The sequence below is a fragment of the Glycine soja genome, chromosome 12 (assembly GCF_004193775.1).
Source record: "Glycine soja cultivar W05 chromosome 12, ASM419377v2, whole genome shotgun sequence".
NCBI classification, from domain to species: domain Eukaryota; kingdom Viridiplantae; phylum Streptophyta; class Magnoliopsida; order Fabales; family Fabaceae; genus Glycine; species Glycine soja.
In genome coordinates this window covers 17,944,087-17,972,058 of record NC_041013.1, presented here as the reverse complement: position 1 = coordinate 17,972,058, position 27,972 = coordinate 17,944,087, and the positions used below count along the sequence as shown (strand labels likewise).

The window sequence follows — 27,972 nt, the reverse complement described above, 5'->3', positions numbered from 1 at the left end:
AACATGATTTGGGGGTCATTTGACTAGTTTGCATTGGTTTAGTTTATTTTGGTAATTGAGTTTGACAAGCAACAATGGATTTCAACTAACTAATTCCAAGGTAGATTTATCTTTTGGTAACTGCTCCTGAAATCTAGGAATGTTCTCCTCTTTCCACAAACCAACTGATAACTTATTTCAAACGTTGAAGAATATGACAACCACTTCCTATATTTTGAGGAGCACTATCATTCATTAGTTTAATCACTACAAGCCATTTGAATACCAAGAAATCATGGAAAGTATGATCTTTACTTTATTAAATTAAATCTGACTTAATTCAGCTTATTTTCTTATGCTTAAAGTTAGCTAAAATCTCTTATTTGGCTAACATTTCGGCTAACAATGTAAGTAGCCGAAATGATCTTATCTATGTTCAACTAACACTAAAGTTAGCCGAATCTCCTACCCAACTAATATTGAATGTAGTTGAATTGATCTTGTACTCATTTAGCTAACCTTAAAATTGGTCGAATTCTGCTAATTTGACCAACATTGTAAATAGTCGTATTGATCTTGTTCATGTTCTGCTAACCTTCTTGTTTGACTAATATTGATAAGTCATCAATTTTGTATTCAACTAGACTAGCCTTCAACTCATTCAGATGACAAAAGTTAGGTGAATTCCACCTTAATCGGTATCCATTATGTGTAATCCTTAACAACATAATTTTGTAGCTAAATTTAGATGTTAACACTTCTAAACCAAATAGAGACTATTGCTAAAGCAAAGAGTACTGGCCATTCTTGAGGCTAATTGTTCAAACTCTTAATATTAAATGGAATCCATTCTATTAAATTGGGAGAGAAGAATTTGGCATGGTAGGTAGATCCCTAGCAAAGAAAGACTCATAGATGTGAGTGATGGAAGCTTCTATGGAGGTTGGATCTTTAAGCATCAATTAGGTCCTTCAATGGTGATTTTCAATCATGGAATTGCAGTGGAAGATAAAGGAGAAGAGGTGAGAGAAGGCACCATCCACAAGAGAATAAACCATGGAAGGAGAAGCTTCACCACCAAGAGAGTGCCTTGGATAAGAAGCTTAGAGAGGAAGCTTTAATGGGGGAAGAGAATGAAAGAGAAGGGGGGGTTGCATGGGAATTGAAAGAGGTTAGGGAGAGAAGTTGAACTTTGAAGTATGACTCACAAGTTTCTGGTTCATCAAAGTTATGACAAGTGTTACACATGTTTCTATTTATAGCTTAGCACATGAAAAGCTTCCTTAGGAAGCTAGAGGAAGAAAACTTCCTTGAGAAGCTAGAGGGGGGTCACTCACACCCCTCCAATAGCTAAGCTCACCCTATGCCAAAATACATGAAAATACAATGGGGAGCTTCCTTGGGAAGCAAGGAAGAAAAATTCCTTGAGAAGCTAGAGGGGGGCTACTCACACCCCTCCAATAGCTAAGCTCACCCTTATGCGAAAATACATGAAAATATAAAAAGTCTCTACTACAAAGACTACTCAAAATGTCTTGAAATACAAGACTAAAACCCTATACTACTAGGATGTCCTTAACTTGTAGGGTAGGGGTACCCTTAATTTGTAGGGTACCCTACAAACCTAAAATGACCAAAATACAAGGTTCAAAAGAAGGAAAACCTATTCTAATATTTACAAAGAAAAGGGGGTCATTACTTAACCCATGGGCCCAAATTCTACCCTAAGGTTCATGAGAACCCCAGGGCCTTCTCCTATATCTTTAGTCCAATCTTCTTAGAGTCTTCTATCCAATTTCCTTGGGAGGTAGGATTGCATGAGTGAGTATGTGACCAAATTAATTTCTTAGGTAGTACATCCTACCAATTTTGTTAACAATTTCTTGTAACTGCAAACAAGGAAACCTCAAAACTAAACGCAAACATTGGTACTGGCATTCAAAAAAAAAATATCACTCAACAAATGCAATAAAATGCATCTGGCTTGATGACCAAAAACCTTCACTACTTACTAACTAAGAATCATCTAATCAAGGATATAAATAGAAACTAAAATTTTGGCTCTAAGAATTCAAATAAAAAATCATTTCATCGAAACTACAAACATCTCTCAAAAGTTACACTTAATGTTGTATTCTAAGATTTAACAAATTGTAGTTAATATTAATAGATATAAGGTTCAATTAAGCTTTCAAGTATATGTGTAAAATTGAAAATTCTAGGTACAAAATCTATTGTTTGAAGTTTTAAAAGTACAAATCCATAGATCATCTAGATATGAAAATTCATTCCCATTGCACTCAAAGAATAGCATATGCTACTAAAGTATGATATATTCCTCAAAGAATCACACTCACTTAAGTAAAAGTCATGCCATAGCCTGCATTTATTTTGATATTATACAAACACACTTACATGGAATTATCTTCAATAGAGTTCAAACCATTAATAAAGACATATCAACAGCTAGAAATTATAAAGGCCTATATAGCCATGCTCCTTTTGAATTTGAAGCAATGCCTATCATACTGATACACATAATTAATGATCACTAGTATAAGCATTAAGCAATGCACTTCATCATGCAACTTTCCAACAATAAAGTGGTGGAGTTTCAGAGTCCTTTCATGTAGATAAACCATCATTTGCATATCTATTGTGACACTCTCTACCCCACACAGATATACGTAATAAATGAAATATAAATGTGGAACTAATTAAAATTTCATCAAACGCATAGTATCTAAAAACATTTTTAAGGGTAAAAAGTTCACATTCACTTCTCAACTATCGAAATAGAACTAGCCCAAATAAGGAAATTGAATTGTCTCAGCTCAAAACTCGGTCGTCCAAGTTTATGAAAAGGAATTCAACTAACAACCGAAACCATACACTGTTCATGGAATTATAACATGTGAATTAAAATCCCTGTGCCCTAATGTCAGATCTATCAGAGAATTTTCCTAAGAAAGGCTAAGCCCCTCCATCTCCGGCATGATCATCATCATAGGCTAGCTCACCTAAAACAAAATGACATTCTGCCCAAACACAACCACACACTGAGAGTGAGTTATCACATTTTTAAATAAAATACGGATAAACAAAGACATAAGCAAAATATATTAAGGAAATATTTATCACATAGCCCAACGTAATACGATTCTTTTCACTTGACCATATTATCATTTAAAATTTATTTTTCAATCACCAATCACATTACACGTGAATCACACACTCAACTTTAGACATAACAACATTAACAATTTCATAGTAAACAACTCACAGGTGTTATGCAACAATTATAATACGACTCAAGGCTATATGCAATGTGGTACCATGTCAGTGAAAAACAGCACCAGAGTGCTTAGGAGTACATAACAAGACACGCCACATAATGGGTATGTCAGGTCACACTAAGTGAAATCATAAGGTGACCAGTCAAGGTCACTCTGTTTTTGCGAGAATTCTCCAACCATATGGGATCAACATAGGCTTAAAAGAGCACTCAAATCGAGTGTATTTACCCCCAAGGCCTAGTCTCCAAAGAATCCATTAGGGTCTCTCCTTCCTCATTCCAGTCCAACCCCTAAAACAACTTTTGCATGCTGCTCATGAATTATACAATACTCATGACCTCACACTTATTTTCAAACACATTTAACATAATGCGCTACAATTTACACCTTAGGTTCCTAACTTAGAATCCTACACTTTCATTTTAAGACCTCGTGCATAAAGATTTTTCTCAAGGTAAACACCAGTTGAGTTATTGTATAATTCATAACTCACAACAAGTAATATCACCTCAAGTATTAACTCACACTTATTCACAACCAAATTCCATGTCCACAATTTTAACATCTCATAATTTAAAACATATTCAATTTATCTCTTACACACAATTTTATTAATAATTTCATGATCCCAATATAACAATTAGAAAACAATCCCATGTCAAGAATTCTTATACATACACAAATATATATGACTAACACATATGTATAATATCATATCTTAATATTTCTAAATCCCAACACAATTAATTTTCAAGATCTTACCACGACATAATAATAATAATAATAATAATAATAATAATAATAATAATAATAATAATAATAATAATAATAATTACAAAAGACACCATCTGCGAACGAATTAGTCCTGAATGTAACAAAGCTTTCCTACATGTATATAATGACAAATTGTCCTGGTTTAGATCAAAATTACATAAACCACTTAAAAATAATCTTTCTTGCAAATTTTAATTATCTATTCATGTGTATAGTGTACTAGCAAAAAAAGGAACTACTTATCTAGCACTAATAATATAAAATGATATTTCATATATATTTTTTCTTTTATATACAAATATTTTATATGGTTTAAAGATAGTAACCATCACAAGGCTAAGGATTTGTATCTCCAAATTGTTTTAATTGAAAATGTATTCATATAATGACAGAGCTTTAATCAATTTTATGATCAAAGCGCAACTTCTGAAAATTTACTAAAGAAATGACTTTGAAGCTAAAAAAAACATTTTAATACCTTATACCTACACAATCACAAAAGAGGGACTCATGAATAGTGAATTGGAATAAAGGAGGAAAGGCCAAACTATAACATTTATACGATAGATTTTTCACTCATAATTGCTACACATAGTCACAATAAGGAATTGATTTCCTCTTCGCCACATTTTTATTTTACACAGAAGAAACAACATGATACTTGTGATGGAAATTTACACATTAAACATTGAATACAATTCTTCACACCAAATAATTTACTTTTCATAATTGAATTAATACAATTACTTAAAGTTATGCTAACACACAAATATTTAAAGGTAATTCAATCATTTGGAAAAAGGTATAGTTCATATACATGAATTTTCAACGCACTCAAGTCATAATCTTAATTTCAACAATTCACACTAAATAGAAGAAAAAAAAACCTAATTCTTAAGATTCACACTCAACATGAAAACACAACAATTTCGCATTGGAACACCAATTAGTTCATCAGACACAATCAATATGCGATTAAAAACATAAGAACATAATTGAATTTCATAAAACAACCCAAAATAATCCAAAAATTAATCCTCTAGGGATCCATACACATGTTCATTCTAATCCCCAAATGTGAGTAACTCATCCCTTACCTCGATGTAGTCGCTCAAGCGTTCTCAATTAGCAATGGTGGCGTTTCTGGTGCTCTCTAGAGTTCCTCGCGGTTGTCCTGTTAGGATTCTTGAAAGTCAGAGCAAAAAGAACATAAAATGTTTTGTAAAACTGCTCTGGAGTTAAAAATTTCTTTACATAGTGAAAATTCTAATGACCTAATTCTTATTCTTATTTTATTTATTTACTTAAAAAAAACCCAAAGGAAACAGGCTGTTACATCTATCACCCTTGACAGCATCTACAGCAGCAAGGGACTCGAGTTCTGCCATTTCTTCTGGTGTTAGTTTGACAGACAAAGCTCCAATGTTCTAATTGAAGTTCTCAAGTTTGGTGGTTCCAGGAATAGGGCTCACGTCATTTCCTTGGTGATGAACCCAGGGCAATGACAAGAAGCAGAAACAAGCCATAGCATGTATTGTGACACCCTCTACCCCTCACATATATATTAATAAAGGAATAAAAATTCAAATATCAATTAAAAGTATTTTTAAATACAAGCTTTTCAAATGGGTAAAAGGCTCACATTCACTTTCTTCTACATCATATTCAAACTTGTCCAAATAAATAATAAAGTCATCTCGACTCAAAGAAGGTCATCTAAGTTTCATACAATTAATATGAAACCTATATCCTAATGTCACACCCTATCAGAGCGTGGTGTTCCCGTGTCCTGTAGCATGAGGTTCTTCATAGTCATCCACCTATTCATCTGCTCCCCCGAACACAAAGTTCAAGATCATCACAGGATCCAAACACAAACAGCAAACCGGGAGTGAGTTATCACATTTCTAACTACTAGAGAGAAACAACACAACATATAGTACCCAAATACAATTTACTTAGCATATCTCACATTATTTCATCACTTTGTCATTCATCAATCACACTTTTCATCCATCAATCGCACCTTTCAATCATCAATCACAATACACAGGAACCACACCCTCCGATCAAGACATAATAACACATCAATTTCATAATAAACAATTAGCAAGCGTATGCGACAGTTATGCTAAGACTCAAGCCTATATGCAATGTGGTACCATGTTAGTGAAAAACCTCGTCGGGCGCCTAGGAGTACATGACAAGACAAACCACACACTAGCAAGTCAGGTCACTCTCACTAGGTAATATCATAGGGAGACCAGTCAGGGTCACAATGTTTTGCGAGAATACTCCAACCATATGGGATCAACATAGGCTTAAAGGAGCACTCAAACCGTGTGACCCCCAAGGCCTACACTCCGAAGAGTCCGTCAGGGCCTCTCCCTCCTGATTCAGGTCCAACCCAGAAAACATTTTAGCACACAAACTCTATCGATGAACTGTACAAAACACACGACTCCTCAATTGTTCTCAAAATAATTTTAACTCATCGCCCTTTAAGGGTCTTATCATTAACTCGTCGCCCTTAAAGGGACTTAACATCAACTCGTCACCCTAAAAGGGACTTAGCATCAACTCGTCGCCCGAAAAGGGATTTAGCATTAACTCGTCGCCCTTGAAGGGACTTATGATCGTGTGATTGTACAATTCATAGTTCACAACTCAATGCACATATATATCTCAATCATATACATACTCAATTTATCACATACACTTAATCCCAATCACAATGGTATAATCTCAATTTAACATGTTATCACATCTCATGAATCATATACACTTTACCTATGAACTATGCAATACACACATTTACTCAATTGTTTTCAAAATCATTTTAATTCGTCGGATTCCCACAGTGGATCCCATCACAATACTCGTCGCCCTTAAAGGGTCTTACAATTGTGTGATTGCACAGTTCATAGTTCACAATTCAATACACACATCTCATCTCAATACACATGTATTTCATCATCCGTCACATGTTCAATTTATCACATACTCACAGTTTGAATCATCATTTCATAACCTCAACATAACAATTTATACGAAAGATTTTATCACAACATGGGATGTAAAACCTCTGAAATAGTTTCTCACAATTGTATCAAAATCATGGGTCAAACACAAAGACATCAAGAGCACTCAAGTTTATCAATCAATTCTCATCAGGACATCAATTGGTACATAGAACACAATAATATTGTATTTATAATCATAAAGAAAAATTATAATTCAATAAACATCCCAAAATAAACCCAAATTTAGTTCTCTAAGGATCCCTACACATGTTCTCACTAACCACCAATTGTGAATAACCCATCCCTTACCTCTGAGCGGACTCACGTGTCTTCAGCCAGTGATAGTAACATCTCTAGCGGTTTCCTGAGATTCTTTCAGTTATTCCTCCGACTGCTCCGATAGAATTCTCAAACGTCAGAGAGACAGAGAAGAGATTGAAACCTCCACTTGTACTGTCTTCATGCGATTCATTTTTCTCTCTCCACGAATATTATCTAAACAATCCCAACGGTGGAAGTGTGCACAACTGAATTTCGAACAACATATCCAAATTTCATGAAAATCCAACGGTTAACAAAACCAGGATCGTAGTTTTACCGAGACAGTTTTGGGTTTCTGCGGGAAATTAAAATGCTACAATGCGAAGGGTTTTCCTCTAAGCTCAGATATGATTTTGAAATTGAAAACGGTGAGAATGTTCGAAATTGGGTTGCGAACGTGGTACTCAAATTTCATGATGATCCAACGGTGAACGAGTTCGAGATCATCATTTTTCTGAGACAGGTTTGGTGAGTTGCGGGAAAAAGAAAAGATTTTGAGAGGAGAAGGGGAAAAACGAAAATGAGGCCAAAAAGAGGCACCTCACTTAACATAACTATTTATACCTAGGTACTCAGCCTATTATTTGCTCTATATTTAATTATTTGTTTATTTTATACAAACAAACTCTATTTTATTTTCTATCAAACAAATAAATGAAATACCCTTTTCATTTTCTATCAAATCATTATTTTAATTAATAATTATATCTCCTTATTTATTTATTTATAAAATCTCATCATTTTTCTAAAACTCTATTTATTTATAAATAACAATCCTTTTTAATATAGATTACAAAAATTGGAATGTTTCATGTATGAGATCATATTTCAATGTTATGTTTTCCTTGTCATTGTGCATAAAAACAATAAGTCTTTTAGTGTTTGCAGTTAGTGAGCATAATTTTTGTATGATAAAGATATACTCATGGAGATCACAATAGATGATAAGAATGAATGATTCTACTGTTTGGGTAAACTTATTTTGAAGGATTTTTAGGAGAAGAAAATAAGAAGACAAAATGAAATGAGCTTATTCATAAGCTCAAATTAACTTGTACAAATTAATTTGTAGAAGTTCTTTCTTCTAATCATTAATGATAGGACTTAGGACTGATTAAAATTGAAAATTCCGAAGACAGTTAAGGTTAGAAGTCATGGTCATTAAGTGAACGCAACATTCAATGGTCTTAAAGTTATCCAAGGCTTCAAAGCAATGCTAGGAGATTTGATTATACAAGTTTACAATTGGCATGACTTTCAGAACTTCTGTGATAGCATGTTTTTCAACAAACCTGCCGGAAGTCATCTTGTGTCAAATTCTCAAGCAACTTTGTTCCCGATGACAAGAATCCTCGTCCAAGAGGACTCACTACTACAAATATTGCCTTTTACATCACCTGTGCTACGACGGTTATTTAGATAACCGATTTAAATAGTGACGCGGTGGCATTTTTGCAATTATTTTGAAAAAAATTACATTTTACGACATACATTCTAAGGCGGTTATTAAAAACCGCCTTAGAATGTTATATTATATAAAATTTACGCCGGGTTTTAGTGTAAAACCGTCGTAGTTGGGTTAAAAAAAAAAACAAAGCCCGTTAAAACCTAGGTAATGACGCGGTGGCTAAGGCCTTCCCCTCTTCGTTACTGAACCCTAGCCCCTCTCCCTCCCTTTCCCTCAGATTTCTCACTTCCTTTTCTCCTTTCCATTTCTCACCTTCTCCCTCTCTCTTCATCTCTTCTCTACCCCTTTTTTGGTTTTCCTTACTCTTACGAATCAAAACCCGCAACTTTGGACGTCGTTGGAGGGCTTTCGTCGCTACCCACCATAACTTACGAGGTAAGTACTCTAAATTTCTCATTTCAGGAATTTGAAGCCTGTGCTTTGGCTAAGTTTTTTTTTTTTACCTTTACTCACATTTTTTTACCTCTTCCTTTGTTGATGTTGATTGCGATTGGGTTAAAAATATTGGGTGAGGTCTACATCATAGCTATGTTGCTAGATTTTTGTTGGTATGAAATTAATTGAGCGAAACTAATTGGATGTATATTTGCTGAGTTTTTACAATAATCAATCCATGTTAACACCCGCTTTCCCATTTTGATATTGCTCATTTGAGAAAATCAAATGATTTCAGAAAAAAAATACTTTTCGTTAGGAAAATCACAAACAAACATTTATTCTTTTGCTTTTTCTGAATATTGCTCCCATAGCAGTGATGACTCTTGTCAAACCGTGAGAGAAGAGAAGATTTTCATAAAAAGTCTCATGTTGGTGACCTTCTTTCCCCTCATTCTTCTTTTCTCTCTTCTTCTACACTGTTTCAGGGGTGACCACTGGTAGCAAGGTGTATTAGGTCCAATTCATAGTACCTGAAAGCACACTTTACTCAAAGTGGGAGGAGGTGTTAGTAGGAAACAACACGTCTGGATCCACAGGTTTGCCATATTTACGCTCCTTACAAAAATTATACAGTTATAAGCATTATGATATAGAATTTAGGTGGGAAAGAGAAAGACAGAAAGAAAGAGGGGAAGAGAGAAGGAAACAGAATAGAGAGGATGGTTAATAGTTTGGTTCAAGAGTTAAAACTGAACTGAACTCAACTGAATTAAAACATGGTTATTAAGAACCAAAGTGAACCATTTATTTTTCATTCTGAACAGAACTGAACTATTGCAAGTTCAGTGAATTGGTTCTTTATTAAAAAAACTGAACAGAACTGATACATGTTTAAGAATTTTTTATTTTTTTTGCTAAACTGATCTCTGCTGCAAATTTTCTGTTGACGGCATTGCTGAAGGTTCCTGCAACACATTCCAATTTGGGTTCTGCAACTATTTTCTGTTATTTTGTCATCTCCCATCTTGGCTTTAAATTATTTGCATCAAACCCCACCATAAATTATTATTCAAGTATCAATTTCGGTTATTTAATGTTTAAGTCTAAGTAATAAATTGCCAAGAGCTTCTATGATGAAATTTATGAAAGATTCACAGATCTTATTAAGAGCCACCATAAATTATATAGTGTTGTTGGTAACAGGCACTGCTTAATTGAAAGCTAAGCTTCTATTATTAACAGTTTAGTTCTAGTGCACTGAACTATGTTTAATAGCAGTTTGATTAATAAAACTTAAAACAGTTTAGGTTTAGTTTTTTATAAAATAATTCAGTTTTTAATAGTTTAATTCATTTTGGTATTAAAGTAGTTCACAGATCAAAATAATTTTTTGGACACCCCTAAATACTTTCCATTTGATAATGGCATAATATATGGGAGAATTTACATAACTCATGAATGATACTTACTAGGCCTACTGCAATGTCAAGGTGATACTTGCGTCCTGTAGTGTGCACTGCTCCACCACGACTAGAAGTCCGGTTAATTTTATTTTGAGCAGACTGATCCTTGAACTTCTTATCAGTCACCCAATATATTAAAAGATCAACCCACGCCTGTTCACCTATCCAATGAGGTCTCTTCCTCTTATCCCTAGCTTTGGTGAGCATATCAGAAAGGCGTTTTTTAACTTTTGTTTCATACACTTTTTTAATTTGCCACTCATCCTGAGCTGTCCAAGTAACTCTTGTCTGCAAAAGTAAAGAAAATGTTTGTCAATTACATCACAAGATAAAAGCAAATATATAAATAAATACATAAGAAGTAACATATATAGTCACCTTAAACTCCGTCCACCATCTGACCTGCACATCCTCAGGGACAGCCTCATAATGATGGTAGGGGCCCTCAAAATGTGACCTAATTGCAAGGCCAAGTGCCTTAACAGCATGACGATTAGGGGTCCAACTGTAAAACATTCAAGTTCTGAACACCACCAAACCTAATAATAATGTTCCCATTCTTTTAAATTTAATAATAACATATAAAAATGTATATATGTACTAGTAATATCCGTGTGTGGTAAGGATGGATAATCATCTTAATAAAGTAAAGACCACAATATATATACTTGTACTGCTAAAACACTTTGTTTAACAGCTAAGCATGTGTGCGCACTTAAACGAAATTTTAAAAAACTAAAGGGCGAAAAATTGGATCATATGTGATTTCTTGTGTTTAACATTTTCTTCTTTTGTAGATGTGTAATTTGTTCTTTTTTGGGTGTCTTTTCAACATAGATTAGGATCAACGTTTTGCTATTGTTCGGGGACACTTGAGAGTATTTAAATTGAACCATTATTCTTTCGGACCTAATTGTTTAATACGATACAAATGTGATGTGGCGTGTCTTCTAGAAATCCATTTCTTAATGAGATCAAACTTTGACACTCGCCCAATTAACTTTGCACTTTCATAAAATTTAAAAGTTATGATATTATTTTTCAGATCAATCAGGCTTTTAGAAGATTGTGAATTCATCATCAGCTCAGTTCTAACGTGACTGGTAAGTCAATTCACAGAAAAACCCACTTAGCATGAAGCTTAATTGAGCCAATAATAGTTAACTTGCTTTTAGATTATTAATGGGTGAGAGTAGATGTGATTCAAATTGTTAATTGTATGATATATGATATATGATATGATTGTATCTAAATAGACGAAGTTCTTGTTGCTTAAATAATTTGGCCAGAGATTTTTTTTCTTTTAAAGAGAATAACAAGATTTTATTAGAAAGGGCTAGTAGGGAAGTTGATCTTAAGCCGTGTAAAGGAAACAAGAATGCTAAAAAACCAAACCATAAAAGGTCAAATTGTACAATGTCATAGACCTTTATCCTGTTTCATCTTCCCATAATATTTGGAATGGTATAGAATATAAAAGTTTTTCTAACTAGCGGGACAAATCCAACTTTCTCAGAAGATGGACAGAGTCTATACCATGGATTTTAAATCACTGAACAATGTAGGAATGAATGACTGCTAGTCTCTGAGTAGGGAAAAGAAAAAACAAGAAAGTAGACAGAACCTTTGTGTGAGTCATGACTTGGTTTGTACATGTGCTACAAATCATATGTGATTAGTTATGTCAAGTGTTGTCCAAACTCTAAATGATGACTTGACCTTTGTGTGAGTGATGTATAATGGATAAGCAAAGGTGTCTGGCAATTAGAAACATGCCTCTTTCTAGAGATTCAATAAGAATTTTGAAGAATAATTTACGTGAATTGACACTACAATAATACAAATAGTAGCATGTCTATGATCTTAAGGTATGGGTTCTTTGCCAACAACAGCTATTCCTTTTAATCAAACTTGTCTGCTTTTATGTGTGATGTTTGGTCTTCATTCTTTTATGCTTAATAGGAACCAACTTTATTATTTGAGACATGCATTTATCAAACTTTTGTAGTATATAGAAAATCTATTATGTTATTAGCTTTACACACTTTCTTTCCAGTTATATAATTATCAAGTTCATAAAAATGTTAAGGAATTATTTTAAAAATATTTTGAGTCTTTATTTTGCATTGGCTAATGTAATTATCCCACAGGAAAAGGGCCGGCCACTTCCAAAATTTGGTGAATAGGATGTCAATCATCCAACCTCAGCTGAGGGTTTCACAGTGATTTTTAATAAGGCCAGGGATGAGAAAAAGACAGGTGGCAACCCAGATTCACCAGGAAAGACTGCCACTGATCCTCATAGCAAACCTGTAGTAGAGCCTGACAAAACTCAAACTGTAAGATGTTCTTGATGAATTCTCTCTCTACTTACCTGACAAACACACCACTGTTTTTATTTTTAATCTGAATACAACATATTTTGGTCCATCTGAACAGGAATTTTAACCATGCAAAAATGCTGATTGTGTTGTGACATGTGTGTCACGTCATGTATGCCTGTGTTCTTTGCATGAGTTGAGAAACTATTGGATGTGACATTTTCAGTAACTTGAGAAAATATGGTAGAACAAGAATACTAGCTTTGGCCTACTAAATTCAAGATGTATTAAAACTCTAATTTATAGTTTGTAAATTATAACCTTTGCTGAGTTTTCTTCCCCCTCTTTGTTAACAATACAAAGCCTTGGCATACTAAATCCATGATGTATTGAAACCATGATTTATAGTTTGTAAATTATAAACTCCTCTGGGTTTTGTTCCCCCTCCTCATTTTGGTATCAATCTCTGCCGACCTACTAAATTCATTCACAGTATTCACTCTTGGTTGAAATATATTTTTTCCTTATTAAGCTGTGATTAAGATCTTGTTAAAAGCATTAAAATGTCCAAAACAAAAAAGGAAAAGATGGCCTTAATTCAATATATCTTGAAGCAACAAGGCATGAAAACAATAGAAACATTGGTTCATCCTTCATACATAAAAGATAAAATATATAATAAAAAATAATTTAAAATATCAAATATTTTATTCATATGTCATTATATAACTAATAATAAAATATTTACATGTCTTAACTAAAATAATTAGTATAAATATTTTTAATTAGATATATTTTTCAACAATAAATATAAGTTATACAATGATTTTATACATATGTGAACTTTACTTAAAAAATGCTATTTTCTAATTGCTCTTGTCTTTAGTCAACTAGGCCTCTACCCTTTAGAATCAACCCATTGTTTCCGTTGATCTAAAAGCTAGCCAGCTAGGCAGCAAAAAATGGAGCAATCATAAATAATGGAAAACAAATGAACAAAAGATATAATAATTTTCAAAGACAATAACAACACAAATGAGCCTCATGTCACTCATGAATGCCCTTACGTACAGGGAATTTAATTACTTGACTTTTGTACATAATTGACATTGTTATACACCTACAAAATCGGGCCTTGGTTAATGGATGTTGTACTGATTGAAGTAATATTTTTGTGTAATTCAAGCTCTAATTCAATGTAATTAAATTAGTGGGCACATAGAAACTCTGGAATGGTATTATTATCATGTGAAAGAAGCTTGTTGCCCTCAACATGTTAAAGAATACATGAGTATGCTTTTCCCTGTTCTGGTCAAGTTAAGATGTTAGGCAAAACTTAATTTGTTTCCATTTGACTAAATATTTAAATTATCCTTATTTCACTTAAAATAAACCTCTTTACTGGTTGTACTATTTTATAAACCTCAAACATGATGCATTGTTATTTGAGTATGATTGATCCAGCTGATAGTTTCCCCCATTGATGGTACAGATTATATGTCGTCATTACAACATTTGTGTTAGTGTTTTCCCTTTAACTGCATCCCCGCACTCGTTGTCATTGACACTGAGCATCTTTCGAGGTATGTCTCTATTTTTAAAAAGTGGTATGATTGTAACATGTCGTTGTTCAAATATCGATATTGTTTCATGTTACTAGTTAGTTGCATTATGAGTGAACCTTAGTTCCCCGTTCGAGATTCGATACATCGATTAATACGGATAGTTTGAATTAATCGATGTATTGATTCTTGAATTGTCCGTTTGGACAGTTTGGGATGACATATTTTTATAGTTGAATCATACGTAGAGGTAAATTATCTTTTGAATGATTTGAATAAATTTTGGTATACTGCATTTGACATTGTTCTTCGGGTGCATATTTGATCGCGGTGATTGTTCACACATTCATCGCTTTCATCTTGTGTACTTGAAGACCAATGCGAAATGCTGCCGAAATTTCATCAAATCACTCGAAAGAGATTTTACTTGTACGTTTGATTCAACTATAAAAAATGTCTTCCTGAATGGGGTAGGGCCACACCTTCAATGCAAAAAAGTGAGTTTAGCATGCATCACAGATAACTTATTCATTGTCATGAATAGCAAATACGAAACATGGATCGAAGTTGGATGAAAGCAAAACGCATCAGTGATGAGTATGAGAACGGGGTGGAACAATTTCTACTGTTTACGCAACTTAATGCTGAAAGTTTGAGGGGCAATTATTTTTGCCCATGTGTTAAATGTCTTAATGGTAGACGACAGTCAGTTGATGAAATCCGATCACATCTGATATGTTACGGCATCATTCCAAATTACACAAAATGGATATGGCATGGGGAATCGGCCGACATTCCAACTGTTTCTCAGTCTCAGGCGATTCTTTGATCTTCCATACTGGTCTGATCTATATGTGCGTCATTGTCTAGATGTTATGCATGTGGAGAAAAATGTATGTGATAGTTTAATTGGTACTCTTCTTAACATTAAAGGGAAGACAAAGGATGGTTTGAAATGTCGTCAAGACTTGGTTGACATGGGAATACGAGAGCAGTTGCATCCCATATCACAAGGTCGACGAACATATTTACCCCCAGCATGCCACACACTGTCAACAGCAGAGAAGAAAAGCTTTTGTCAATGTCTGCGGAATGTCAAAGTTCCACAAGGATACTCTTCAAATATCAAGAGCCTTGTCGCCCTCAATGATCTTAAGTTGGTTGGCTTGAAGTCTCATGATTGCCATGTCTTAATGCAACAATTATTGCCTGTTGCGATTCGCGGCATCTTGCCTGACAAAGTTAGAGTTGCCATAACCCGTTTGTGCTTTCTTTTTAATGCCATATGTAGTAAAGTCATTAATCCTCATCAATTGGATGACTTGGAGAATGAGGCTGCCATTGTCATTTGTCAGTTAGAGATGTATTTCCCACCATCATTTTTTGACATCATGGTTCACCTCATTGTTCATCTTGTGAGGGAAATTCGGTTGTGTGGTCCGGCGGCTTGACAAGCAAACAAACAGAAGGCAAGTCTTGCTTAAGTTTGCTTTCTTCCATGACTCCGTCTTAAATGTCTGCCATTCATTTCTTGGATTGCGTCCATGACTACAATCTGTTCGAACTATTTCCTCAACCAAATCATTTTGCTCTCCTTGTGTTTAATTTCAGCAAGATTTTGGACTTTTATGTTTTCTTCTGCTTTAATCAGAGGAACAAGGCGTGGGTTTTCCTGCACATTTAATAGGTTCATTTTTTCTCACTTAAATAAAGCATTTCTTTTCTGTGATTCGTATTTCTTTCAGTTTCTGTTTGTGTCTCTTCTTTTGTTCACTATTTATTACATTTATTTGTTGCATTGTCTTCCTTCTTGCTTCCCATTTTCCAAGTGAGTGGAAAGGGGAAAAGAACAAGTTTTGCTTCTTATGTTTGCTTCAATTTATTTGAGTTTGAGATATTTAGGGCTACTGTAGAATCAGCTTCATATCTTCTCAACTTCGCAATCCAAAAGTTAAAGATAGATATATAATATAGATCATATGACATAACGTAATGCATACTTAATAGAATATAAATAACCCAATGCTCACAACCTCACACATTGCTTTTAGCTGTTGATAACTTTTTATAGGGATATAGTCTTTTTATATTGTATTACGATTTAGGAGATAAATATGCATCTTATCTAAACAGTAAATGAAGTTTGCGTCTCCATTATCCTCATCAAAGAAAAGTGGGAAGTCTGCTTCCTAGATGTCAACCATAGTAGCAAAACTGTCTAAATGAGCTTAAGTGCTATCGTTTGAAGGCCAAGAAAAAGATGAATTCCCCAAATCCAGAAGTTAGAATTAGATATAAGCTTGAAAAGGTTGGATTTCATTGCGACTGTAATTTTTAGTTTAAAGTTTTGTTTCCTGTAGCTGTTGTACCTTGCTTCTTCAATGTTGTTGATAATTTACTTTTATGATTTTATGATCTATGTTTTATGACATCCTCCAGTTTTCTAGCAAGTAACAATGGTATGAGCATTGTCCTGGTATTCACTAAATTAATGTGGCTCCCCCTTTCTTTGATGTATGGGCATTGAAATAACAAGAATGTTGCTACATATGGATTTGTATTTGAAATACCTCCATGAAATTCTATTTTCTATTTGGGGAAGTTTCTGTTAAGTTATATTTTTCTTTGAGACATTACTACTTCGAATATATTTTTTTCCAGTTACCTGGCTTGTTAGTATAAAATCACAATATACATCAACTTCGATAATAGATATTTTTAACATGGCCATTCACCTCATAAGTACAAACATGATTTAGTGCCTTAGATAGGCTGGAAAGAGGCATTGTTCCTTTCCTCCTTATTTTTTCCTCTTCTAACTTGCAGTCTTTTATTTTAACTTGGTTTATTTTAACTTACAATTTCTATCTTATTCTGAAAATTTTCCGAAATCTTGATCACCACCCAGCTTTTGTTGTTGTATATAACATGGATACAACTGAAATTGTATCATTTTATCAGGTAAATGTTTTTCATCATGTTTTATTTTCTTGGGTTTTCTGTGTTTTCTGACTCATTTTTACATCTTATCAGAATTCACCAGACGAGCTTTATCTGTTGTTTGAGCAGTTCTGTGACCACTTCCATGCAACATCAAGGAATTCAATGTATATGAATTTCATATCTTCTCATTCGAATAATATCCACGCACTGGAACAGCTCCGGAGCATTAAAGATAAGGCAAGCAGCTCTGCACAGGTAGTGTTGTTGGTTGTATCCTTCTAATCACTTGCCTCCTCTGTCCCTCCCTTCCTAGATAAAAGAAAAAACAAAAGACAATGTACGTGATGTGCTAATGTGTTCTGTGTATAAATTTTGTTTGTAGTTTTGCAGTTTGTGAAGAATATTTTTGAATCAAGATTCATTGTACGTACACATTACTTTTGAATCAAGAATATTTTGATAGAAAAGCTTTATACTCTATGATCACATCCCAGTGGCAAAAATATTTGCTTAGTAATATTCTAATTGATTAAAAAAAAGTTATAGGTTGTATACTTGTAATTGCATTTAATTCCAACCAAGACACGAGGACCAATCAAGTCATGGCTTGAGGAGTTATTTTTGTTACAGGATAGGGGAGGTTATTTTCAGCTATTGCATTTATATCTATTGTAATAGAAAAAAATTACAGAACTTATGGATGACATTCGTGAGAATGTCTCTGTGTTGACACTGCTTGCTGGATATGATTGTTAATTCATTTGCTCATATGATATCAACTAAGCCTGTTGATCGATATACAAGACCAGAATTTACAGGTAAGGAAATTGATCATTTCTATTAAAAAATTGTATATCAGTAAGAAATTTCTTTATTGGTATTTTTTATTTGATAGAGAATGGGCCGTTGGCAATTGATTCTAAACAGGCTATTAATCATATTAAGAGGAAGTATGAGTTGGAGAATATGGAAATTGTGAACAAGGAAAAAGAAAAGGTTCGATATGATTTCCTGGTATTTGTAGAATGTAATTTCCATCAACATGTTTCTAATTAATTTGAACCTTTATAGGCTGACAAAGCCATTGCAGAAATTGAGGCAAAGTGTGGCCAAAAAATTGAAGAATGCAAAGAAGAACAAAGGCAGCAGTTGATGCGCATTGAAGATGAACACACGTTGCTCGTAAGCATAGAAAAAGTCTTGAATTTGAAATTATTGGCTACTTAGAAATATTCTATCATTGCATTCTATTACATGGGATCATAAGTGTTCTGATTTGTCTTTAGTTATATTTTTAATTACTTAATGTTCTAATTAATTGAAAAAACCATTTTTTTAAATAAAGTTACTATCTGATTAGTATTTGTTAGAGATGCAATATAAAGTCATTCATGTATCGTTACCTAGCAGCTTGAGCTTTTTGGATAGTTTGTTAATGACATGGTACGAAATTCTCTATGACTATGTGGTCTAGAGATCAAAGCATTGAGGTGTGAACTTGAAGATGAGTGTCAGAAGCTGGAAGAGGAGTTGCATCTTCAAAAATCCAAAGTATGGAATACCCTGATATGATAAATTAATTTCTTGTCATAATTTTTATTATTATATTTATTCTTTGGAATATATTGCAGGAAGACAGGCAAAGGGCTTTGTTGCAGTTGCAGTTGAAAGTGATGAGTGACAAGCCCAAAGAGGACCAAGAAGTGAATTCAAAACAGGTTTACTTGTGTTTCAATCTATTTGTTTGTGTCTGTCTTCAAATGGATGCCATATTTGCTAATTTTCATGTTGGGATACCTTTGGTAGTTTGGTTTGACAGGATATTCCATTATTTCAGAGCTTCCTAATTTTGTCTGGTGATGGTGTGTTTTTACAAATGCTAAAATTAAGATAGACTCCATGCTATTACTTACTAGTAACTGTTTCCTGGAATTCTATAATTTGTTGTCTCAGACTCTCAGTCATAGCCTCTGCCAGGGAATAAATACCTTGAATTCAAATGTCAAATCAGACACTGCATTCAAAGGCGGTTATTACATAATAACCGTCTTTGAATGTTACATCTGGTCGACATTCAAAGACGGTTATTATGTAATAACTGTCTTTGAATCTCGAGGAGATGTAACATTCAAAGGCGGTTATTACATAATAACTGTCTTTGAATGTCGACCAGACGTAACATTCAAAGACGGTTATTATGTAATAACCGTCTTTGAATGTCGACCAGATGTAACATTCAAAGACGGTTATTATGTAATAACAGTCTTTGAATGTCGACCAGACGTAACATTCAAAGACGGTTATTATGTAATAACCGTCTTTGAATGTCGACCAGATGTAACATTCAAAGGCGGTTATTACATAATAACCGTCTTTGAATCTCGAGGAGATGTAACATTCAAAGGCGGTTATTATGTAATAACCGTCTTTGAATGTCGACCAGACGTAACATTCAAAGGCGGTTATTATGTAATAACCGTCTTTGAAAAGTTTTCACTTTCAAAGACGGTTGTTATAATAACCGTCATAAAAAGCAATTGCGTTTCAACGACGTTATATACAACGACGGTTTACAACCGTCGTTAAAAGCACTTATTAACCGTCGTAAAAAGCCATTTTTCTAGTTGTGACTATATGCAACAATTCCAATCCCAAGTTCCCTAAGAAGGAGAAATTATAAGTCATGAGGTTAGACCCCATATCATTGTAGATTGTAGTGATCAAAGTCCATCTCTAGAAAGAGAAACTACAGATAGCATCATAAATTAATTAAGTCACACCTGCACGTTGGAACTATTTCCTCCTCCACATCTCTTGACCACAGAGACCACTCCAACCGTGACTTCAATAGGCACACGAGTATCAATACAATGTTGGTAATAGAGATCGATGCAATCGATACCAAGCCTCTTTAAACTGCCCTCACAAGCATCCATCGCGTAAGCTGGATCACCACGGATATCCCATTTCCCTTCAGGATAGCTGATTCCAAACATGGTAGCCAATTCAACCTTCTCTCTCACCCCTCCCTTCAAAGCCTGCCACATACAAATATTCACACATCATCACATCACATCACATCAAATCATATCTACATACACATATACGATACGTGAACCCATATGATAGATTCATCGATACCATTAAGACATATCTTGATTGCAAGAAAACCCTATCCCATTAGGTGAGGTCTAACTACATGATCACACGATGCCATTCAACACGACACACTTAAAAACCAAAGCTTCAGAAATATATCTAGATATGTATGAAATTTTATAAAACAGAATAAATATATAGTTGCAGTTGCAATTATATATACAATTCAAATTAAGAACATAACATAAGATTACTAAAAACAAAATGAAAATGATAAATCATAAACTACTTCCTATTGTCTAAGAATAGGAATAATATTATCAATCGTATTTTTTTTCTTCTGAAATCATAAGGCAATTTCCATTTTTCATAACTTCTTTCAAATATTGAGATATCGAACAGTCGACAAAGTATCTAAAAGTATCGGTGTCAAATACATATCGGATTAGAATTCATAAAGCAAATTAAAGTATTGTGCTTTTATAGTATCATATCATATGCATGGTCCAGAATGATGGTATCAAAGAACAGTAGACAAAGAATGAAAAAGTCATGAACCTTTGCTATAGACATCAGAAGTGTCGAGAAAAGTGACACCGCTTTCGATGGCGTGGTGGATGAGAGCAATCATATTGTTCTGGCTTTGGAGGACCATAGAATGCAGACATGCCCATGCATCCAAGTCCATGCATAGACACTTCCAACCCTTGTGAACCCAGTTTCATTCTACCCACTTATATTTATTACAAGTTTGAAAAACTATTTTTAGGTACTATTCAGAACTCGAAGTGATACATCATCGTATTACCTGCTTTGAAGGATTTTTATTATTATTATTTTTTTACAGTTTTTACTGGATAAAAAACTTATTTAACTTAAAAAATATTATTTGATAATTTTAATAACTTGCAATATTTTTTAAAATGTTATTTTAAGTAATATTTTTTAAGATATTAGTTTTTAGTTTCTGTCTTTTATTTATTTTTATCCTTATATTACTTTTAATCCTTATAATAAAACACTTTGTACATCAATTACACACATTAATAAAAATAATTAATTTAGTTGATTTTATTGATTTTTTTATAAATATTATTAATGTATCAATTATGTCCTTATTAATAATCATTAACTTGTTACGGGTGATGTGAAAATATTAAACTCCAAGAATATTGAATAAGGACAACTAATGAAAAAAAAGATTAAATGTTTCATAGGAATTTTAAAATGTCCTATTAAAAGGACCATCAATTTCTTTTAAATAGTACCTTATAATAATGATCAGAAGGAGCATTATTTATTTAATTTATGTTTTACCCTAATCAATAACCTTTGACATAAGTGACATATGCTTGCGTTTCTTAATCAAATGGTCTTCCACGAAGATTTTCACTACTTTCGATGAAAACAATTTTGTATCAATATCATACTCTGCAAAAAGAAATTGTTTTACCATTTTTGAATAAGGTAGATTTTATATAATTTTATTATATTTTAACCACACAAAATCAACATAATAAAAGTATGAAGTTTACTTAAATGTGTTATTTTTATTTTAAACTTGATTGCATATATTTTTAGATATTAAATAAGATTAACTGTGGAATACATATTAGAAAAAAAATACAATAATTGAAACTAAAGAATATAATTACAATAGTTTATCTATTAATAAGAATTACAATATATTAGAATAACTTAAAAACTAAATTATAAATAACCAAAATATATTTTTGTCAATAAAAAAACTAAATTTAATATAAAAATATTATTTAAATATGTTCATTTATACCATTATACATTTGTCAGTTATTTTTTAATAGATAATGTTATCAAAAATCTTATATTTTGTAAACTAACTTAATAATTTTTAACCATTAGTAATTTTTTAACTTTTAACTAATTTTTTAAATTTTAGTTAACAAATTAGTTTTGCTAAATATAATTAAAGGGAGAAAAGTATAACTAAAATTGTCTTAAGAAATAAGCTAAGATATTGATGTGGGAAAATTGCATGGTATATAAACACTATACTTTGTGCTTCATAATTTATATATGGGTTTATTATCTTTTCGATCTTTAAACTTTTTTGAATTTGTTTTTAGAGGTTTATTTTTTCTAATCCAGTTTTAGTCTTTTAAATGTTTTTTATAGTTATTTTTAATTTTTTTTAACTTTTTTTCGTCCTTAGTTTTAGTCCTTTAAAGGAATTAAAACAAGAAAAAAAAAAGTTAAAAGATTAAAAACAGAAATAAGTAATTTTAGGGCTAAAAACATAAATTCTAAATAATTTAAGGACTAAAAAATAATAAACCGTTTATACATTATATAGACAGATAAAATAGATTAGGTTTGTGATTTTGAGACATTTTTCCATTAGCCCAGAAATAGAGCGTTCTTTTGAGTTTTTTAGGGGTCCTCTAGCTTAGGCTCAACCAATTGGAAGTTCTAAACAGAAGAAACTTGTCTGTGGTTTTCTGGAACTTGGAATGATTCTCTGATGGCAGAGAATGCAATTTGAAGTTTATCAATTGGCTTTCTGGTGAGAGTTTAGCTTAGCAACACAGACAAGTTCCTTCTGAGTGGCTTCTTCAACACAGACTAGCAGGAGCCAGAGCATCTAATAATCTTCTCTTTTCAGAGGACCTTGGAACTTGTTTTAATCATCAATTCATCATATTCCTTCTTTCTTGCAAGACAGCTATTTCTTTTCTTTATCCTTATTCTTCCTACTTCAACAATCAAAACTTTAATAATTCACTACTAGTTCAAGTCTCTCTAATAGACAAGGCCTATCTATAGTTTCTCCTTAATATAAACATTATGAAGTTGCTAGCATCCGCTTGAAAATTCATAGAAGGGTAATATAAAGGAAAGGAACAAATATCAATAACCAATACAACACCATGAACAGAAAAACAAATCTAAGTACAAAATATTTCCTGTTCGAATAGATACAATCATTAGCAGTTTTCAATAGGTACATCCTTTCAACATTATGCAGTAGCTTCCTTGAGCTGCTTTGTGATGCTGCCAAAGTAATAACCATGGTCGAATGCATGCATCAACTCTAAGCCTGTTGGCCCCTCTTCCAACATAAGTTCCTGTACCATATGGACTTCCACCTTTCACTTCCTTCACATTGCCAAACTCATGACTGTATGTAAATCTTATTCCAAATGGAACAAATATCATTCCATGATGAACCAGTGGAGTGATACCAGTAAGCCTGTCATAGATTTCACAATGAATAAACAATATATGCACAGACAATTTATAGACTCTTTACAGTATTATTTTATCAAAAATTAACTATTACAAATGCTAAGTTTGTTGACTTTTATAATAAGTACCTTTACAATTAATCATATCAACAATGATTTATGATTCGTTGATAGTGTATAATGACAGTGTGTTCCAATTAAACTCTTCTACAATTTTCATTCAAATCAGGAAATTGAGAATTAAGAAACTACAATCAGGAAGAGGGTCTTACACTGTAGTCTCTTGTCCACCACCTTGGGAATTGGTGCCGGTGATGATTGCAACAGGTTTGCCTGAAAGCTGTTGTGTTTTACACAGTTCTTTAGTGGAATCTAGAAAAGCATTAAACTGAGCAGCCATCATTCCAAATATTGTTGGGAAGCCAAAGATAAAACCATCAGGCCTCAGGGAGCTGATTGGGGTGAATGATTGGTACAATACTCTTGGGTGGTGCTCTCAGCTTAGCAGGCTCCTCAGTTGGCAGTGTTTCAGGTACCTGCTTATGTGTTCAATGAAGTCAAGGAGACATATCCTTAGAAAATATGGTCATAATGAAGGAACATAGCTAACATAATGAGTGAATTCTACTTTGTGAATGTCAGATTGCAAGAACAACGATGACTGAGTTAAAATTTAAAAACCAATAATTAACTGTAACTGTAACTAGAATACTAGATAGAAACTGCAATAACACAAACACATGCCTGCCATAGTATGGCCTCAACACCTTCTACGGAGTTAACCCTTTCCTCCACTTTCTTTTCTAGTCTTTCTATATATGCCCATACATTGAATAGTACCTGCAAAGTAATGGAAATTTTTCATATTTTTGTAAATTATGCTGACAGAAACATACTCCATAGTTCATTTTAGAATAAAATGCAAAGGGTAACGAAGCAAATATTATTGGTGACAATACAGAAGACAGAGGAAATGCAAATTACGATTAAGGAAAGATGACACAAACATCAAGGCTACATACAATTCATCAGTAGATAGTCTTATAAACAGAAAATTAGATATCCTACAATAGGTAAGAACATGATTGCAATATTTGCAAATCACCGTAGAAGGATCCTATATGTAAAATGTTGATGATTTGTCAATCTTTGAAAATTGAAAACCTTTTAAGTAAATTTATTGCTCTAAATTTCATATATATCTAATGGTAACATTCCAAACTTTTACAGCACTTAAATTCATGAATTATCCCGTTTCGTTTATTGGTTGGTCAAAACTTTTACATCACCATAAAAGAAAGACTATATAGCGATAATGAAATTAGTTTACTATGTTACTTACCCAGAAAATGCCCCTCACATAATCTCAGACTTTCTATCACAACCATCAATCTTTTTTTCTTATATTTTTTCTGTCACCTTTTCCATTTTATCCACGGTTTGCATGGTTCACTATTTGAACAATCTTCCAGTAATTGTTAATGTGAAAGAAACACATTCCGGTTGACTAAATGTTGAAGATATACTTTTGTAACTGCATAATATTTTATTTTTCAGTTTTTAAAATAGGATTTAGTAAATAAGTTGGTTTCCTATATTTTAAGAGTAAGTCAGCTTTAATGGATTAGCCTAGTCAATAAGTGATTTCTATCTTTAAGGAGCAAGTTAATTTTAATATTCTGTATTGCTAATATCTTGTTATCTAATTAGTTTATCTTTTGCTATTTATTGTATCGCTGCTGAGAACAATTTGAATTAGAATAGAATAATTCTATTTTCTCCACATACATATTGCCTCTCTTCTCTCCTCTGTTTTTTATAATTTTCTCCACAAAACCAACAATTGGTATCCAGAGCCTTATTCTTACGGGACCTGTACCATGGAAGGTGAAACAAGTTTTTCCCACATAACTCTTCCAATCTTTGATGGAGAGAATTATGATCTTTGGGAAGTGAAAATGCAATCCTACATGGAGTCTTTGGATTTGTGGGATGCTGTGGAAGAGGATTATGAAATATATCCACTGCCTGAAAATCCCACCATGACCCAAATTAAAAATCACAAGGAAAGAAAGATGAAGAAGGCAAAGGCGAGATCATGTTTGTTCACTGGTGTTTCACAAATGATATGCATCAGAATCATGACTCTTAAATCACCCAAGTCAATTTGGGATTATCTGAAAGAGGAATACGCTGGAGATGATAGAATACGAAGCATGCAAGTGCTGGATTTAAGGAGGGAATTTGAGCTTCAAAGGATGGAAGAGTCAGAGACAATCAAAGAATACTCAAACAAATTGTTGGGTATTGCCAACAAGATAAAGTTGTTGGGAAGTGATTTTGCTGATTCGAGAATTGTAGATAAAATTTTGGTAACGGTGCCGGAGAGGTATGAAGCATCTATAGCTTCATTGGAGAACACAAAGGATCTGTCGAAAATCACATTGGCAGAAGTGCTACATACCCTGCAAGCTCAAGAGCGGCAAAGGTTGATGAGACAAGATCGTGTTGTCGAAGGTGCTTTGCCCGCCAAACATCATGAAGTTGATGAAAGCAAAAAGGATTTTTTCAAGAAGAATCAACCAGCAAGCAGTGAAAATAGTGCAAACAACCAAAACAAAGGTAAGGATGAAAAGAAAAATTATCCACCTTGTCATCATTGTGGCAAAAAAGGTCATGCACCTTTCTGATGTTGGAGGAGACCAGATGAAAAATGTAACAAGTGCAACCAGATAGGGCATGAAGCGGTGATCTGCCCCAACAAAAATCACCATGATGAGGGAGCTCAGATTTCTAATCAAGACGAGGAGGACCAACTGTTTGTGGCCACATGCTTCTTGAGTAGTGAATCAAGTGAAAGTTGGTTGATTGATAGTGGTTGTACGAATCACATGACATATGATAAGACTCTATTCAAGGATTTGAAGCCAACTAATGTCTCAAAGGTCAGAATTGGAAATGGTGGCTATATTCCAGTAAAAGGAAAAGAAACTGTTGCAATTTCAACGTGTTCAGGTATCAAATTAATATCAGATATTCTTTATGTACCTAACATTGACCAAAACTTGCTAAGTGTAGGTCAGTTGATTAAAAAGGGATTTAAAGTGTCCTTTGAACATCAACATTGCTTTATCTTTGACATTTTTGGCCGGGAAGTTCTAAGGGTTAAAATGAAAGGTAAAAGCTTTTCATTTGATCCAGCAGAGGAGGAGCATACAACCTATTTCACTCAAGTCACACCCACGGAATTCAAGCACAAGAGACTTGGTCATTGTCATCTTGAAAGAATGCTAAACATGAAAAAAAGGAAATATGCAAAAGAAAATTTGAAGAAGTTTCAAATGGAGGAATGCAAATCTGTTAGCACACCAATGAATCAAAAGGAGAAGTTCAGCAAGGAAGAAGGTGTTGATAACATTGATGAAGGATATTATGGGAGCTTGATTGGATGTCTAATGTATCTCACTACAACAAGGCCAAACATTCTATTTGCTCAAAAGAACAAAACTAGAATTTTTGTTGACAATCAAGTAGCCATTGCTATTGCAAACAATTCCGTGTGTCATGGGAAGACTAAACATTTCAACATCAAAGTCTATTATTTGATAAAGATGCAACAAAGTGGAGAAGTGAACTTAATTTACTGCTAGTCTAAAGATCAGCTGGCTGATATGTTTACAAAGTCACTACCTATCAACAAACTTGAACTCAAAGAATTGGAGTTTGCAGTTCCAAAAGCAAGGAGGAGTGTTGAAGATATACTTTTGTAACTGCATAATATTTTATTTTTCAGTTTTTAAAATAGAATTTAGTAAATAACTTGGTTTCCTATATTTTAGGAGTAAGTCAGTTTGAATGGATTAGCCTAGTCAATAAGTGGTTCCTATCTTTAAGGAGCAAGTTAGTTTTAATATTCTGTTTTGCTAATATCTTGTTATCTAATTAGTTTATCTTTTGTTATTTATTGTATCGCTGCTGAGAACAATTTGAATTAGAATAGAATAATTCTATTTCCTCCACATACGTATTGTCTCTCTTCTCTCCTCTGTTTTTTATAATTTCCTCCACAAAACCAACACTAAAAAAGAAACATTCTCAAAGTTAGAGTCCAAGAACCTCAA

At 33.3% G+C, this 27,972-nt stretch overlaps 1 protein-coding gene, 1 long non-coding RNA gene and 2 pseudogenes across 3 annotated transcripts; 1 reads left to right on the top strand and 3 right to left on the bottom strand.

Annotated features, from left to right (window-relative positions):
* Positions 1-81: 81 nt before the first annotated feature.
* On the bottom strand, positions 82-23,613 carry LOC114378839 (annotated as a pseudogene).
* LOC114379238 lies at positions 9,291-11,205 on the bottom strand. Its single transcript, XR_003659447.1, has 2 exons — positions 11,081-11,205; positions 9,291-10,990 (listed from the first exon to the last, which is right to left on the bottom strand). It is a non-coding gene; the product is annotated as an uncharacterized LOC114379238 (long non-coding RNA).
* Positions 17,066-19,443, top strand: LOC114379237 (light-mediated development protein DET1-like). 2 transcript variants are annotated; one of them, XM_028337863.1, is made up of 5 exons: positions 17,066-17,546; positions 17,619-17,783; positions 18,600-18,710; positions 19,003-19,079; positions 19,160-19,443. In XM_028337863.1, exons 1-4 carry the CDS (start codon positions 17,514-17,516, stop codon positions 19,015-19,017), a joined length of 324 nt encoding a protein of 107 aa, XP_028193664.1. In that variant the 5' UTR covers positions 17,066-17,513; the 3' UTR covers positions 19,018-19,079; positions 19,160-19,443. The 2 variants fall into 2 exon arrangements, with proteins under 2 accessions (XP_028193664.1, XP_028193665.1); XM_028337864.1 differs by lacking the exons at positions 17,066-17,546; positions 17,619-17,783 and adding exons at positions 18,286-18,346; positions 18,424-18,524.
* A 10-nt stretch (positions 23,614-23,623) lies between the features above and the next one.
* Positions 23,624-27,374, bottom strand: LOC114378838 (annotated as a pseudogene).
* Between the last annotated feature and the right edge of the window lie 598 nt (positions 27,375-27,972).

Bases quoted from the DNA above. Each gene is read 5' to 3' on its own strand.
- LOC114379237 (XM_028337863.1), top strand. From the start codon at position 17,514: ATGGATACAACTGAAATTGTATCATTTTATCAG. The intron at 17,547-17,618 runs GTAAATGTTTTT...ACATCTTATCAG, and splicing joins AAATTGTATCATTTTATCAG to AATTCACCAGACGAGCTTTA. The intron at 17,784-18,599 runs GTAGTGTTGTTG...GAACCTTTATAG, and splicing joins AGGCAAGCAGCTCTGCACAG to GCTGACAAAGCCATTGCAGA.